The sequence below is a fragment of the Muntiacus reevesi genome, chromosome 11 (genome assembly GCF_963930625.1).
Source record: "Muntiacus reevesi chromosome 11, mMunRee1.1, whole genome shotgun sequence".
NCBI lineage: Eukaryota > Metazoa > Chordata > Mammalia > Artiodactyla > Cervidae > Muntiacus > Muntiacus reevesi.
Window position 1 is genome coordinate 11,358,112 of NC_089259.1, and position 16,016 is coordinate 11,374,127.

General features: G+C 35.7%; 1 protein-coding gene across 7 annotated transcripts in view; it reads left to right on the plus strand.

The window, feature by feature from the left end:
• Positions 1 to 14,313, plus strand: part of AKAP11 (A-kinase anchoring protein 11) — a 48,251-nt gene extending 33,938 nt beyond the window's left edge. For 6 of the 7 annotated variants that reach the window (XM_065901598.1, XM_065901599.1, XM_065901600.1 and 3 more), the window contains 5 exons: positions 524 to 679; positions 3,801 to 3,884; positions 4,667 to 4,713; positions 8,003 to 8,163; positions 10,531 to 14,313. In XM_065901598.1, coding sequence (XP_065757670.1) covers positions 524 to 679; positions 3,801 to 3,884; positions 4,667 to 4,713; positions 8,003 to 8,163; positions 10,531 to 10,671 — 589 coding nt within the window. In that variant the 3' untranslated portion in view covers positions 10,672 to 14,313. The remainder of the gene's footprint in view (positions 1 to 523; positions 680 to 3,800; positions 3,885 to 4,666; positions 4,714 to 8,002; positions 8,164 to 10,530) is intronic. The other variant, XM_065901604.1, reaches the window with a different exon arrangement.
• The last annotated feature ends 1,703 nt before the right edge of the window (positions 14,314 to 16,016 follow it).

Consider the following 16,016-nt stretch of genomic DNA (forward strand, 5'->3'; position numbering starts at 1 on the left):
TTTTCATTGAGAAAAAAATGAGAGGGATTATGATCCATGCTCAGAGTCTTGAAGAGATTTGGCTAGCCTGACTGTAGCCTCGATTGACAGTCTAGAATTCCTTGAACTACTTTTTTTGTTCTTAAAGCCAGAAAAGGGGTAATTTTGGGTACAAATAAAAATACTGTTTTACAAAGCAGATGTGGCAGACTTAGGAACTTGTGCTCCTTCATAGTGTCCCAGTTGAAAATATGAACTGCTTTGAAGAGAATTTAAATAAATGATGTGCTTGGGATGGACCCATAATAGATGAACAGAGTAGGTTAGGAATATCAGTGGGTATCTCAGTTAATTTTGAAATTAATAAGCTCTCCTGCCAAGTCTCTTTATTAGCAGACCCAAACAAAGGGTTAGGTCGACCACTGATCTAACTCTGAAGGTCCCATTTCTTGTTTTTGTCATCATTATTATCAAGTGGATATTTCTATTTATAATACAATTCAGAACCTGATGCTTTTGGACTTATTTTCTTTCTTTTTTCTAGTCCAAAGGAAACAGAAGACTTTCAGTCAGCTGAGTCTCTTGGTAGCCAGCAGATGCATCTCAGTATTGGTGAGGACAGTACTGGGAGCTGGTCCAACTTAAGTTTCGAAGATGAACACCAGGATGAAAGCAGCAGTTTTCACCATCTAAGTGAAAGGTAACTATGATTTTGCATGTAATTGTGTAGTTTAGGTACACGGACTCCTCAGAAATAAGTTAAATTTATGTTGAATTTGATTTTAAAATTCTGAATTTGTAAACCTAACCATTATTATCATAGTGGATTTTGTTACAACGTTATTTCTGATGGTTTGACATTTATTAAATATAGTAATTAGCTGGACTAAATTTCTTTGTGCCAATAATGGAAAAATATACATTTGATTTTATATGCATCATGCTATACTTGGTCTTCTCATGAACTTTTGAGAAAAAAATTTTCTTTCTCACTTTAAAGGACCGGAAAAAGAATAGTTATCTATAAAAGACATTAAAATGGTCCTGTATTTTCTTGATATTAGAGTAGTAATTTTTTCTAGGAGAAGGATTCCTTACTTGTCCATTCAGGAGGACTAACTTGAGCAGTTATACTTAAATGACTGGAAATACGTAAACTCATTACAAAAATCCAGTATGATATAACAGAAGGCGCTTCATATATCATTCTCTCAGTTAACCTTGTTCCTAAAACCAGTTTTAGAATATTTTATTAATTATAATACAATTATTTCTTTTATTCCTAATGCCGTACAGACCTTCCTGATTAACCTATAAAATATTACAAAATCTTTATTCACATTAAGTGATATTTGGAAATAGTAAACACTGACCATAGCTGAGCCTCGGGAGAGGAGGGGGTTTCGGGCAATGTAGAAAGGACCCTGTGAAGCTCCTGCAGAACAGACCCTTGGAATGGACTTACCAGGAGGGGGAGGGAAGAAGGGATGAGGAAGCAGAAAGAAAGGAAATGGCTTTTCAGCTGTTGGAACACATCATCTCAGAGTACTTGGTTTGATGCTTGGATTAACCAGTGAATCTTAATAATTTTATATTTTTATTGTCATAGTTTTTAAAATGTGACACAAGCTGCCAGTATTTTACAAAATTTAAATCCAAAGAAGGCAGTCTTTAAAACTGGTAGTAGGAAGTGGGGTAATGTCACAGATTATCATTTGGCCCTCTCCACAGCTTTAGAATGTTTACACTAAATTCTCTCACTTTGAGAAACAGGCTTCTAGAATTTCAGTGGAGTTGACATTGTTGCTTATGAAATCCTGGTGTTAAAGTGGGAGAACTTAGAGGCTAGTGGCCATAAAAGGACTGTAGCTGGTTGAATGACTCAATATGGAATGCTGTCCAATGTGATGAAAAGAAGGGAAGCGCCTACCAGGGTCAGCTGTTGGTTCTTCCTCTTGTGTTATTTTATCGGTGGTGTAGAACACTCATTATTGGTGAGTGACTCAAAACAGAGATGAAAAGGTAATCCTGTTAACAGAACCAGGGTTCAGAAAGACCAAATCAGGCTGAGGCTAGACCAGTTGTGTTTAATGTGAGGAAATATCTTTAGGTTCAGAGAATCAATTACTTGAATGGGAAAAACCTGACCTGATAGCATTGGAAAAAAAAAAAAAAACCTGTGGTTTAATTGACCATAGAATTAATAAGAACTAATGATACTGTGTGAATTTAAGGTTCCGGCACGAAGAAAAACTTAGTGGGGCTCATTTAGGGTTGGTGTGCTTGCCTCCTAGAGACTAAGGTTCACTGGGTCATTGGCAGTCCCAAGATTTTGCATACTTGATAAGTGCCTCAGATGATTTTAAAGGAGACCACACTTAAGATACATGACTTTAGTGTAAAAATGGGTAAAAATTTTAATTTTGTAATTTTTTTCTGTGCTTAATCATTCTATTAATAGAAGTAAATATGGTGTTTGAGATAATTAATTTTCTCTCTCTTTGGCTCACAGCTGTTTAACCATTCTGTATTTCCATATTTTCTCGTTTTTGGTTTGTCTGTCACCAGACTATGTAGGCAAAATTGGTTTCATAGTTTAACACTAGAGCTATATTTGTTTGAATGTAATGCTGAAAAGACACTGATCAGTTTTAATTTTTATTCTGTAATGCATTACGGTTTGTGACAGTTGGATAATGCTAATATGTACATGTTAATTATTGAGATAGCCTGGAAACTATTTAGAACTTTTAAATTAATCAGCCCCTTTTTGGTAACCTTATCAACATTTATTGATGCATAAAAGATGATTTTATGTTAATTCATTTTTAGAACTCAAATGTTGTGTTGTGTAAATATTTTTACAATTGCCTAGCCTCCTATGGGAAAACGCAGCTGCTTATCACTGCAAACTAATGTGCTTACTAATTATTTACTAATTAAGCTAAGTAAGCACTATTTACTTACTAATTATGATAAGAATTTTTTAAAATTGCATGTTTAGATTTTAATCTGAAAAACTGAATTTGATTTTGTTTTCGAACACAGTTGCTTTTTGTGTGTGTCGCTTTGCCGCACTTGTAGAATGTAGTTGCGTTCTTCCGATTAGGCAGTGTAGGAAGGTATCTGTGGAGTGTTAGTGACTGGCTGATCTGTCAAGTGTAATGCTTGATTAGGCCTTGGCTATGCAATATTCTCAAGAAAATGTGTATTATTTGCCACCTGCTGAATTATACATAATGTATGAAATGAAGGTAATTGACATAATAATGAACATCTTTTCTCCCCGTAGTTAGACGAGGTCTTCTTGGGAATATGTTTCAGTGTCTTCCTTCTCATCCTTTCCCCATCCTCCTTCCCCACCCTGGCCATCACTGTGTGCACTCTTTAAAGACTCAGGGGGAAAAAAGACTCGAGAGAAAGTTAACCTGTGTAAACTTTATCCAAACTGAAGAGCATTAGCTTTTTACAAATTATGTCCTAAGTTTTGCCATAGATGTTAATTTCATTGTGAAACTTTTTCGTTCTTCCTTTCATTTACTGTCCTAAAGTCACTGTCTGAATCTGTAAAATAAATATAAATTTAGAATAATTTTCATGAACTGCTGAGGACAAGTAAGAAAACTCCCTAATCTCTGAAGCTGTTGAACACCTCGTGTAGTAGTTATGATGGTCTTCACATAACTCCACGGATGCTGTGCCCACTGAGGCAGCTTCAGAACATCCTCAGTTATCAGTGATGGACGCCATTCCAAGGAAAACCAGGGTTGTTTTTACCATTCATTTTCTAGTTCAGCTCTGTTCTTTTCTTCCTCTGGCAGTAATGGTAACAGCAGTAGCTGGAGCAGTCTTGGTTTAGAAGGAGATTTGTATGAGGACAATTTATCCTTTCCAACATCAGACAGGTTGGTCCAGTCCAGAAATCTAAACACTGATGAGTCTTTCACCACTAATGCATGATATCATATTCTTAAAAGAATGTGGGTTAGAGTGCCAACATGTGTCAACCTGCTTTTCTCCTATCTTTGACATGATTCTGCTTGATAAATTTACATCTAATGAAAAAATTCAACTCTGCTAAGATATGACTGACACCTAATTGTAAAACGTGTTACTTTTATGCATGCGTTGCACTGCTTGCTATTTTTCATTCTACCAATTACTGTTTCATTAAAAAGAGCTTGCTTCCTACAGGATTTCTGTTTTTTTGGTTTTTTTTGTTTGTTTGTTTCTGTATATAGTTTTATTTCATTTATAAGAAAAGTATAGGAAAAGATGTGTTTTTAACTGTTAAAAATATACAAATGGCATCAACCAAAGCACTGATAAATAATTATTCATGGCATTCTGTGATATTCAAATGCTGTGTTATCTAAAGCCAAATTAGCATACTTCGGCTTTAAATTATTTTAAATTTTATTATGTAATTACTTGACACTGTATATCATGGTCAGGTAGAAATTCTGTTACTGATAACTTCCCTTTAGGCATCATTGGCACTTGAGATTTTAACATGAAATGGTGTGAGAAGCAAAGCTTCCTTTTTTATTGTCATTTCTCCCCCTTTTAAATGTCATATGTCATATTGTAACATTCATTTTTTGGTCACATTTTAAGAATTGGCTTTAATACCATTATTAATTAAAGTTTTTTCTTTTTAACTGCTTCTTTTGCTTCATTTGGTAAGTGATGGGCCAGATGATGAAGAAGAGGAGCATCAGACTGATGTAGAAGGTAACTGGCTGTTTGTTTGTTTTTTAAAGTGTTCGCCTGTTTTTTGTATAAGGTTCTTTAGGAAAGTCTTTAATATTTGTGCATTTTCATCAAATAGACATTGTATTATTGCTGAGTTATCATGGTTTTTACATTACAAAACAAATTCTTTTTTGTTTTGTTTGAATTCATTAATTTATGTGCTATTTTACTAGACTTGGAACATTCAAACAATATAAACATACCAAAAAAAAGACATTTATAAGAACCTAGATGGAGCCCTATCAGATGGGAAATACTAACTGAAGACTGTTAATAATAACAGAAAAAAATCATTTTATAATTCCATAATGGTTTTTTTCCCCTTCCCTTTTGGTTATTATTGTGTTTTGAGATTCCTTCAACACAATGTTACTCATTTAAACTATTCAGTGTAACTTGAAATTATTTATTAGAACAAATGTTGATTTATTTTTAAATTGTTTTCCATTAAAATTACAGAAGTTTGCAATTGGAGTAGACCCAGGAGAAGTTCTTGTCTACATTTCTTATTACACAGATAATAAAGGAATTGAAAGATGAAGAAATATTCCAAATCAGGGTATTCTTGAACTAATCTATCCAATGTCAGATCTTTTGCTGAGCAACTTGTGTTATTTGATTGTTAAACTAAGAGGAGGGGTACTCATCAGTGTAAAGACTGAACTACATTAAAAGAAGTATTCAGTCATTTGAGGGAGAAACTTACAATAGTCTCTTCATATAATTATTTTGTTTAAAATATAAAATTCTTATATTATGAGTTATAAATATTATAATTATCACATGTCAGTTTGTTTTCCTTTCAAACTAGTTATTTCTAGAATTAGTATTTGATGTCAGTCTTATAAAAATCAATAAATAAAAGATATTTAAAAAAAAAAAAAAGATATTTTTAAACTAGTTCTCCCTTCCATTAGTTCCAGTCTTATACTCACACATATATTTGAAGAATATACTTACTCATTTCTTCCTTTAATGATCTTGGTTTCAAATATGTAAAGACTAGAGTTCTGGAATGTGATTTGTAATTCTTAATTAAATATATTAGAATGTCTTTAGCAGATCTTAAAAACTTCTCATGTTGAACCTAAGTTTTCATTATATTTAGATGGGTGTTGAGTTTTTTCCCAAAAATCTTATTTTCCCTTAATTCTGAAAATACCGATAATGTCTTCTATAGAGTGGCATGTAAGAATGTTCATGTTTAGACATTAGTTTTTGAACCAGTGATTCTTTAATCATCTCTTTAGAAATAGGCAAACAGAAAATTGCAAGAACAAATTTCTTAAAATGTACTTTTCTACCTGGGTTTCCAGTTTGTTTTATTACCAATTGTATTTTTTTGTTTAGAAAGGTCATGTATCAGTTTTGAGTCCAAATCCTCAGACCTAAGATTATTATTATTTTAGTTCTAAAACCACTCCTAAGTAACCATTTTTCATATAGGGTTTCTGGAAGTAAGTTTTTTTCTCATCAGATATAAAGTAGGGGTAAAAAGGGAAAGTAAAAGTGAAAGTCACTCAGTCATGTCGGACTGTTTGAGACCCCATGGATTTATACAGTCCTTGGAATTCTCCAGGCCTGAATACTGAAGTAGTAGCCTTTCTTCTCCAGGGGGATCAGGCAGTATTTTTAGAGTTTTTGATAGACTGTTTGTTTGTTTATACTTAGTTGCTCAGTCATGTCCAACTCTTTGCGACCCCATGAACTGTTGCCCCCTAGGCTCCTCTGTCCATGGGATTCTCCAGGCAACAATACTGGAGTGGGTTCCATGCCCTCCTCTGGGGGATCTTCCCAACCCAGGGACCGAACCCAGGTTTCCCACATTGTAGGCAGATTCTCTACCGTGTGAGCCAGCCAGGGGAGAATATTTGCTTTATTTTTTGCGGACTAAAAACAATTCAGAATTATGGAAATCCTAAGGCAACAAGCTTTATTTATTTATTTATTTTTGTTTGTAGTTGGAGGATGTCAGTTCTTTCTCTTTTCACTAGAGTTGAATGACCTCTCTTAGAGATCACTCTTAGGCAGCCAGACACCCTGAACTGAAAAATCTAGTGGTACAGAGAAACTTTCAACTCCATGACCTCTGCAGAATTTATAGAATGGCCCAAAGACTATGGTACTGTTGTTTGCCAGACCCATTTTTGATTGAGAATCAGAGTGTGGAAAGGAAGGAAATGATAATACATTTATTTTAAGAGAATAGCATGAACCAGTTTTTTTAAATGAAAAATCTTACAGGTCAGTAGGAACCCTAAAAATTAGTAGTGGTCTAAAATGCCCTGCCAACTGTAAAAAAAAAAAACTCAGGGACATTCACCAGCAAATGTCCATTACTGGTGCAAATCGGTGCGGTGTCTGCCCGCATGCCCCCCTGCCTGCCTCTTGTTGGGGAGGCCCGGGCCTCAGCACTGCTGGTTGCTCAGCCACCACTAAGCAGTGGTATTCAACACAGGATATTGGTTTAGTTTTATAACAGAAATTCATCTTTTTTTATGTTGAAAACATAATTTTTATTAAAAATAAATAAATTGAGAATAGTGTCTTACAAGAGTGTATCAGAAAAGTCCCTGGTTTGTTTTTGTGGATGTAAGTGGTTGCATATGACTCCCCCACCCCTGCCCATATTTTGCCTGAAAAGTGAAGTGATTAAGAGCATGGAGCCAGATTGCCAATGTTAATATCCTGACTCAGCTGTGTCCCAGCTGTGAGATTCTTGGTCTGTCTCTCCCCCTGATCCCTCACCTGTAAAATGGGATGAAAGTGGTTCCCTCCTCCTAGGGTGCTTGTGAGGGGTGAGGGAGTTGTTGTGTCTAAAGAGCTTAGAAGAGCTCTTAGGCTGTAATATGTGTGATCCGAGTATTCCCTCCTGCTGCTGTTTCTCAGAAAGCTTTCTGAAAGTCCATTTAATATATTTTTTTGTGTTTTGATTGTAATTGTAGCATTTTAGTTTTATTTGCCATACCTGTGGATTATGTTTTGACATAAATTATGGCATTTGTGAATTGCCAGTTGAATTCAGTGCCTCAGAATAGAGTTTTGCACTGTGCTGTCACAGATGATCAAACTATTTCTTTATTTTAGCATTATTTTGCCCTTTCAAAGGAATGCTTTAGTTGGTGTTATGGTGCAAAAAAGATGATTTTTTGGAAAATTCCTTGGAATCTTAAGAAATAGAAAATGCCTTATATATCCTTAGAAACCAGTGTACTGAGAGTTGAATTGATGGATTTCACTGCTTATTGCTTAAAAATTTAAATTTTAGGTTTGGAGCAAGATGGAAAGACTCTGCTAATTACAAATATTGACATGGAGCCATGCACAGTAGACCCCCAGCTAAGGATTATTCTTCAGTGGCTCGTTGCTTCTGAGGCAGAAGTTGCAGAACTTTATTTTCATGACTCTGCAAAGAAGGAGTTTATACAAGTAAGTGCCTGCCTTGTGGGGGGTGGAGGGCGCAGTGTATGCCGCCCTGTGTCAGACATTGGTCTGATAGGCGCCCACTGATAGCAGTGGGCAGGTGCGCGGGCATTAGAGTCCGGTGCGTGGGCTCAGGTGTCGGCTCTGCCGCACTCTCGCAGTCTGGCCTTGGGCAGGCTCGCCAGTCGCAGTCTTTTTCTCTGGGCTGTGGAAATGAGCATAGAATTTACCTGGCAGAGGTTTGTGAGGATTAGATATAACACTGTTAAAAGGTGCTTAATCCAGTGCCTGGCACATCCTAAGTCCTCAAAGCTGGGTGTCTTGAATAAGCATTTCATGTGCTCATATGAAAAGATTGAGTTATTCTTTGTACTTAGTTGATGCATAATTACGTCTCTTCTTCTGTTAATCCAGTGTCATTAGTATGAGAAGCTAGCATAAGCAAAAGCCAGTAAGGGGTTATAAACATTTAATAAGGGACAATAGTTCACCTTGAGCATTTAGTAGGGTTCTAATAATAAAACATTCAGATTAGGTGCATTAGTAGAATATTTTTATTGATAATTTACTGTGTACCAGTTACATTATTAGCCAAAATTTTTAGTTTGCACCCTTAAGGTTTTTGTCCAGGACTTTTCTTTATCAGAACTTTCATTTAATCTTACTATATAATGTAGAGCAGTTCAAAGAATAACCAATATAAAATGATTAATAATAACAAAAAAGAAATTGTCAAGTTACTCTTGATTTCCGGTTCAGAATTTACAAAAATATTATTGAAAGAAGTATGTGATAAAGATATATAAAAAAAATGATTTTTGTATTTTGTTTTTATTTAGACTTCTTGAATTTTTCCAGCATAGATTTCTGTTTAGAGGCAGAGGGAGAAAATAAGACAGAAAGGGGATGTTCAGGAAATGAATTGTCAAGGGGAAAGAATGGGTAGGAAAAGTGTTAGAACTGACTATATGGAGGCAAGCATTTTCAAGTCGTTTAGTCTTGGATAAATTGAGGGCTAAGGAAGGCCTTAGGCGGAGCTGAGTGTAATGGTGCTGAGGTAAGAAAGCCGCATCCCCACATGACCTAAGAAAACATTCTTGCAGTTCCTCAGAAAGTCAAACACAGCATTATTATATAACCCAGCAATTCTCCACCTAGGTCTGTACCCAAGAGGAATGAAAACATATGTCCAAGGCAGTGTTATTCGCAATAGGCCAAAGTGGAAACATCCTAAATGTCTGTTAGCTGATGAATAAAACGTGGTCTGTCCATGCAGTGGAATGTTGTCTATCAGTAAAAAGGACTGAAGTAGAGACATGCTACACCCTGGAGGTGGAGGACCCTTGAAGTCATGTTAAGTGAAAGGAGCCAGGTCACAGATGGCCATTTATTTTGTGATTCCATTAAAATGGCCAAAATAGGAGAACCTATAAACTGAAAGTAGATTAGTGATTATCTTGAGTTTACGGGGTTGGGAGGAATGGGCAGTGATTATTAATAGGTACGACTTTTTTTGGGTAATAAAGGTATCCTAATGTTGTTTGTTGTGATGTTGCATTCAACTCTGTGAATTCAATAAAAATCATTAGCTGGTCTGTTTTAAATGGGTGCATTGTGTGGTATGTGAATTATATCACAGTAAAGCTATTTTTGAAAAGGTTAAGCATATTTGTATTACAATTAGTTTTTATAGAACTAAATAGGAAAAAATCTGAGTTGAAGACATGTTCAGATTAGTGATGATAGTTTATTTAAACCTGTATTTTTATACTTAAAAAAATGAGGTATAATTTATATATAACACCTTATTAGTTTCAGGTGAACAACATAATGATATTTGTACATATTACAAAATGATTGCCACAGTATTTAATATTTATTTACTTTTTTTCTGAAACATGAACATTTCTTATGTGTTTCTGTTGAGGCTGGAGTGCGTATTCCAGGGGAGAAAGCCACACTGTATGTTGTGGAAGGAAAATCCATATCCTTTTATTAATCTTGACATCGTTTTTTATTATTTTATGTTCCCAGTTGAGGGTGTGGCAGATGTATTTAGTTCAGTTCAGAGTTTCCTGTAGAGATGGAGCCTCTCCACGCCCACACAGACTCTGTGCTGGGTGAGGTTTGTGGGGTTCTGGCTCCCACAATCCCAAAGTGTCACTCTGGAGGAGAGTATTTATAAAAGCCAGGAAGGAAAAATGTTTAATTTGTGTAATGACTGGCGGTTTAGGGGAGAATACCTTGTTATAACTGGGAAAGAGTATTTTGCTGCAAACAGCAGTTTCTTCTGGTGTTCTAAATAAAAATGAAAACTTTATTGTTAAAAAATTGCTTTTGGTTAATGTTTGGCTTATCTTCCTTTTTTACTAGCTTTCAAGACGGCTACAGGAAAAAGGCTGGAAGGTGGGAGACCTCCTGCAGGCCGTGCTTAAATACTATGAGGTGATGGAGAAGATGTCCAGTGAGGAGAGATGCAAGTCCCTGTTTGATTGGCTCTTGGAAAATGCATAGAACAAACTCCAAACCAGTACATTTTATTATTTGTTTTGGGAGAGGAAGAAACAGATCAAGATGCATAGGGTAAAATTTGAGTAGTGAATATTAACATTCAACGTGAATTGGGAGGAAAGTAAATAGCGCTTATTAAGTGTGTAGTGTCATCATATGGTGTATATAGTTCATACTTTCGTAATCTGTCATATATTATCTTCATTTATTCTTCTGTACACATGTGCACTGTGTTAAGACCCTAAGAACATGAATTTGAAGGGAGGTCTGACTGTGAGACTTTCAGGAACATTGACTGACGGCGTTCTTTTCGCATCCAAATAGTGCTGCTAGAAATTGCACGGAGGTGGCTGAAGGTGGGTTCCAGGGATAAAGAGTTATAATTTTACTCCTTTTCAAGCAAATGGTTTCCTGTTAATAACAAAATCTGACATCGAAAAAACAGCATTGAGGCTAATTTATTTTTCTGACATCTTTTTCTATTTTTAAAGGTCAATTTTATTTTCATGGTTCAGCTATTGGTATTTTTTTGAATCCCCCTAGTTGTTTAATTTCTTATAAACAGTAGTTTAGGTTTCTATAAATACTATAAATGATAGTTTCCCAAGCCTTTCATTAAATGATCTTATTTGCTAATGTTGCCAATTGCTGTGGCATGAAAGTGAGTGAGAATGTGTGTGTGTGTGTGTGTGTGTAAAGGAGAACTTTAACCTTGCTAGTGGTGGGTGCCCTCTTTTATTTCACTCTTTTCTGGTTACAAACCCACTGTTAACATTAAAAAGGTGCTGTAAAATAAAATGTCTACAAAGATTGTGCAGTAAGAATTTTTCTTTTTTGACTATTTTGAGTCCCCAATTTATTCTTTAAATGAAAATAAAGGTGCAAAACATGTTGAAATTTTAAAACTTAATGTTCATTTGGAAATGCGTTTAGAGGAGCCCAATAATTGTTTTCTCTGTTGGGATTTTTAAAAAATCCTTTAGCAAGGATTTTTAAATTAAAACTCCACTTTAGCAGGGATAAGCTTTTTCTAGAAAAAATGGGACCTTCCCACCAACCCCTTCCCCAGTAAAATGTATCTACTATTTTGTAAAGTCCTCTGATACGGTCTTTCTTGGACTCTGCATTTTGTACCACTCGTCTTTAGTAACTGTGAGTTGACTTGAATGGAGGACCAGGATTGTGTTTTATATGAGGGTATGTGCGTGTGAATTTTTGTTTCTTCCATTAGCAGATTTTTAATTGAGAGGAAATCATTTTTTTGTTGGAGGCTTTGGTTTTGCTCTCACTTTTTCTTTTTTTCCTGAGAACTGACTCTTCTGGAAGCTGCACAAAGTATTGAGGACAGTAGCACCTGCCAGGGGACAAGGAACAGGGCACTTGCCTTGATTTGAATTATAGTTATGGCAGAGAAATAATTGCTTCTTAAGAAAAATGCCAAAATCTATTTAAATGTTTTGAGGTTACACTTACAGAAGCTTCTATTTTTCTCAATTTAAGATGAAGAAATAGAACAGGCCTTAAAAATAAATTTTTCTAAAGTTTCTTCGGGTATTTTTTAAGGTTGGAGAAATGTAGGAAATGTATGTAAGCAGATTTGAGTCTGTCTTTAGCTTAGAATTTGATCTGCAGCAGCACTGGACTAGGTTCTTAATTGTTAGGAAGCAGGTTGATATAACATAAATTAATTGATTGTTAAGCTTAGGTTGAATTTTTACAAGTGTATAGCTATCAAATTTGGTATCTTTAGTGTGTGTACGGGTGTTATTAACAGCAGTTCTGAATTTCTTTTAAGCTAAAATGACAATATGTTCTGTAAAACTCTTACTTGAAAATGTTGATTTCCTGTATGGTAAGGTTTTCCTCCTGTCTTTGTTTTTGTTCGTTTTCTGGAGCTGTGCTGGATTCCGAGTTCCCTGTTCAGCCACTGTGGCCCAGCAGACCAGTCCTCGGACACTAGCGTGTATAGTACTGATCACAGTGGAGCTCCACAAGTATTGGTTCAGTGCAGGGATGTAGAGAAAAATGTTAAACGTTGGCAAATGTGAAAAGAAGTGGGAGTTAAGCTTCCTTATATAGAGAGAGAACTTTGGAGTTTAGAACAGTATCTTTTAATCAAGAACAGTCTAAACTTACTTTGTTTAAAGGCACTTTGTGATTTTTCCAAAGATGTAGATCTATTTGGTTGCTTAGCCTTCAGAACAGATCTGTTTGTTGAGGATGACTCTGTCTTATTTTGTTAAAAATCTATTTGATGTAATTTTATTATGATACTGTAATAGTGCCATTCTGCATACTTTGGCCCTTATGAAATATCATGTCTTATTCAGAACTGTTAAAAGTTGTGACGTGCTTTGGGTTGAATTTTCTGTTTATCAGTTTCAGAACCATTGGAGAACTGTGAAAAAAAAAGTGAAGGAGGACTTGGACGGGGTTTTTAGAATATTGTTTCAGAGAACTTTTTTTTCCAAGCCAAGTGTAAAATTCCATTTATATTTGGGGTATTAACTCATTTTGATTTTGATTTATTTCCTGATTTTCACAGAAGGAATGATTCGTTTATAAATCACAGAAGAAAATTACAGTATCTATGGGATGGTTTAACACAGTTTAATGGTTTAATGGAGTTTTAAAATCTTTGAGAACATTTACTTAGTGAATATATGTGATAACATCTTCATAGTTTGACAACCATTCCATTTACCCTTTTAGATATTTGATATGAATTAATTTAACTCATAATACTTTCATTTTGCTTAAATAAAGGTTTTATTTTGCTGGTAGGAGAAGTTAAGTTACTTATTAAATGCACCAGGTATAAAGTAAAAGATGGTTTACCCACGTGGTTTAATATCATGCACATTCCCCAGATGCAGGTGTTTAACCTTGACTCATTACCAGGATCTAGATTCAGATTAGTAAATATTACTCTCTCACAATTAAAATGATCAATTTTCCATCAGTCTGTTGCTTTAAATTTTTTTTTCCCAAGGGAAACTTTCCCCAGAATTAAGAAAAATAATAATGCATCCATATTCAGGATGTAGGGAAAATCCTTTTCATTTCAAACTGTCCACCTGTCACCAGCACAAGAGAAGTAGAGCTCCCGTGGGAATTACAAAGCTGTGCTCAAGTGAAATGCGTTTTTTCTCACTCTTGTTTGAGGCCCTGCATATATTGACTCACCGTATTCCTGCTCTGGAGATGCAGATGCAGTGTTGGTCACACTTGTCACTTTATTTATTTATTTTTTTCCTATCATACGTGTACATTCCTTTCACATGGGTAGAATCATAGTTCTAGAAGTTCATTGTTTTGTTTTTTGTTGTAATGTTTGAACACTATTTAATATCAGGTTTTAATATTGCTGGATTTGCTACCTTTTGTTACTTGTGCAGTGTTAATAGTAATAATTCACATTCTTGTTTAATATACCAGCTATAAAGCAAAAGCAACTTTGAATAATTATAACTGTTTATTTGACTGTGCTGAATTATTCCGTTAAGATCTTGTATAACAGTAACTTTTTTCTTTTGCTTTTTCAGTAATTTGTTTATTTATCAAAATATGAACTTCAGGATGCACTAAAATTTTGTTTTTGCAGTGGCTCAAAAATAAACATTTCAGAAATTACCTTTGTGATAATTTGCAATCAATTGTTCTTTTATTTTTTCCAATTGTTTAAGTCTGTGATCTTTCTCTCCCAATTAAGAATTTCCCAATAAACTTAAGAGATGCCTGACTTTGGTTTTCAATCTGTAGTATCTTGTTAACACACTCAATACTGAACTAAAACAAAAGCATAGAAGGTTCATCAAACACCCTCTGTGTTTCTGACATGATTTTAAAGAAGAACAGAAGCTAGAGTATTTTTAATTGGACACTGAATCCTAAGTTCTTATTAGAGTTCCTCTGAATGCTGACAGGATGACTTGACAGGCTGTTTGCTTTTTGGATTTTGGTGCAAAATGAGTATTGTGATTGCCTTGAATGTAAGTGTGTTAGGGAATTCTCCAGCCTGGACTGAGCACTTCTTCGGTAGGGTATAGAGATCAGACCTTTGTTATGCTATCAGGCACTTCAAAGCTAGGTGCTTGATTATTTGTTACTAATGGAATTTGATGTTAAGTGTCTTCAGCCTTGGAATTAGTGATTTTCTAGCTTTTCATGAATGTTTCAAAATGTTAGGAAACAATAATGGCTTGGCTATGAGTACATCTCAGGAACCAAGAAAACAAAATGCTCTGAAATGATATTCTTTTGACTGTAATTCCAAAGAGGAGAAAGATTTCAAAAGGAATGGGACCTTGTGACAAATGACATTTGAATAACTTTGCAGCATCCTTTACAGCAGAAACAGTAAAGAGTTTAGGAAGTTGCATTTTGGGAGTGCAGTGGTGGTTGCATTTTTTTCTCTTAGCATTTGTAATCTGTGTTTTAGCTGGGATAAGGAGGGAGGATGAGAGACAAATGGTCTACCTCACAAACTACCTACAAACTACCTCACATTTAAAATATGAAAGATGGAAGAGCCACATATCCCAGGATGAATATACTGTTGGTGCTATTATGCAAAGAGGGTTGGAGTAAAACCCTAAGAGCCTTTAGCAGCATCATTTACAGCAGAAACAAGAGTTCAGGAAGGCTGCCCTTTTGGGAGTGGAGTGGTGGTTGTATTTTTTTTCCTCTGTCCTTTGTAGTTTTGTAATCACCTCGCTCATTTTACTTTTGTGCTCTGGAGCAAGAAGGGTAATATTTTAGATTGGAAAAAGATGAGACATTTCAAGAGGATTGGAGCTTCATATTTGATGTTTTAGGTCTTCCTGCCTCTCCCCGTCATCTGCCCCATGTCATATTTTAAAAAGACACTTCGATTTTTTAGTTTAGAGCAAGGGATTAAAACTGGACTCCTGTGTTCTGGATTCAGCCCACTGTTAAGCTTCTGCTTTGGTCCAATGTGAGATCTGATTTTTAAAACAATTGCCAATGCTTAAAAATAATGAGATTTCACACTTAAATAGGTTCTGTATTTCAGCACCTCTTGAAGCGTTGGATGCCCTGGAGTACTGACTGGGGGCTTCCGGGTGCTGCTAGTGGTAAAGAAACCCGCCTGCAGTGCACAAGACACGAGAAACACTGGTTTGATCCCTGGGTCAGGAAGGTCCCCTGGAGGAGGGCTTGGCAAGCCACTCCATGTTCCTGCCTGGAGAATCGCATGGACAGAGGAATCTGGTGGGCTACAGTCCCCTGGCTCGCAGAGAGTTGGAACAGTCGACTGAAGCGACTTTGCACGCACACGTGCTCTGATTGGACTCCCGTGAGGCAGCAGTTTGACAGGGGCTGCATAA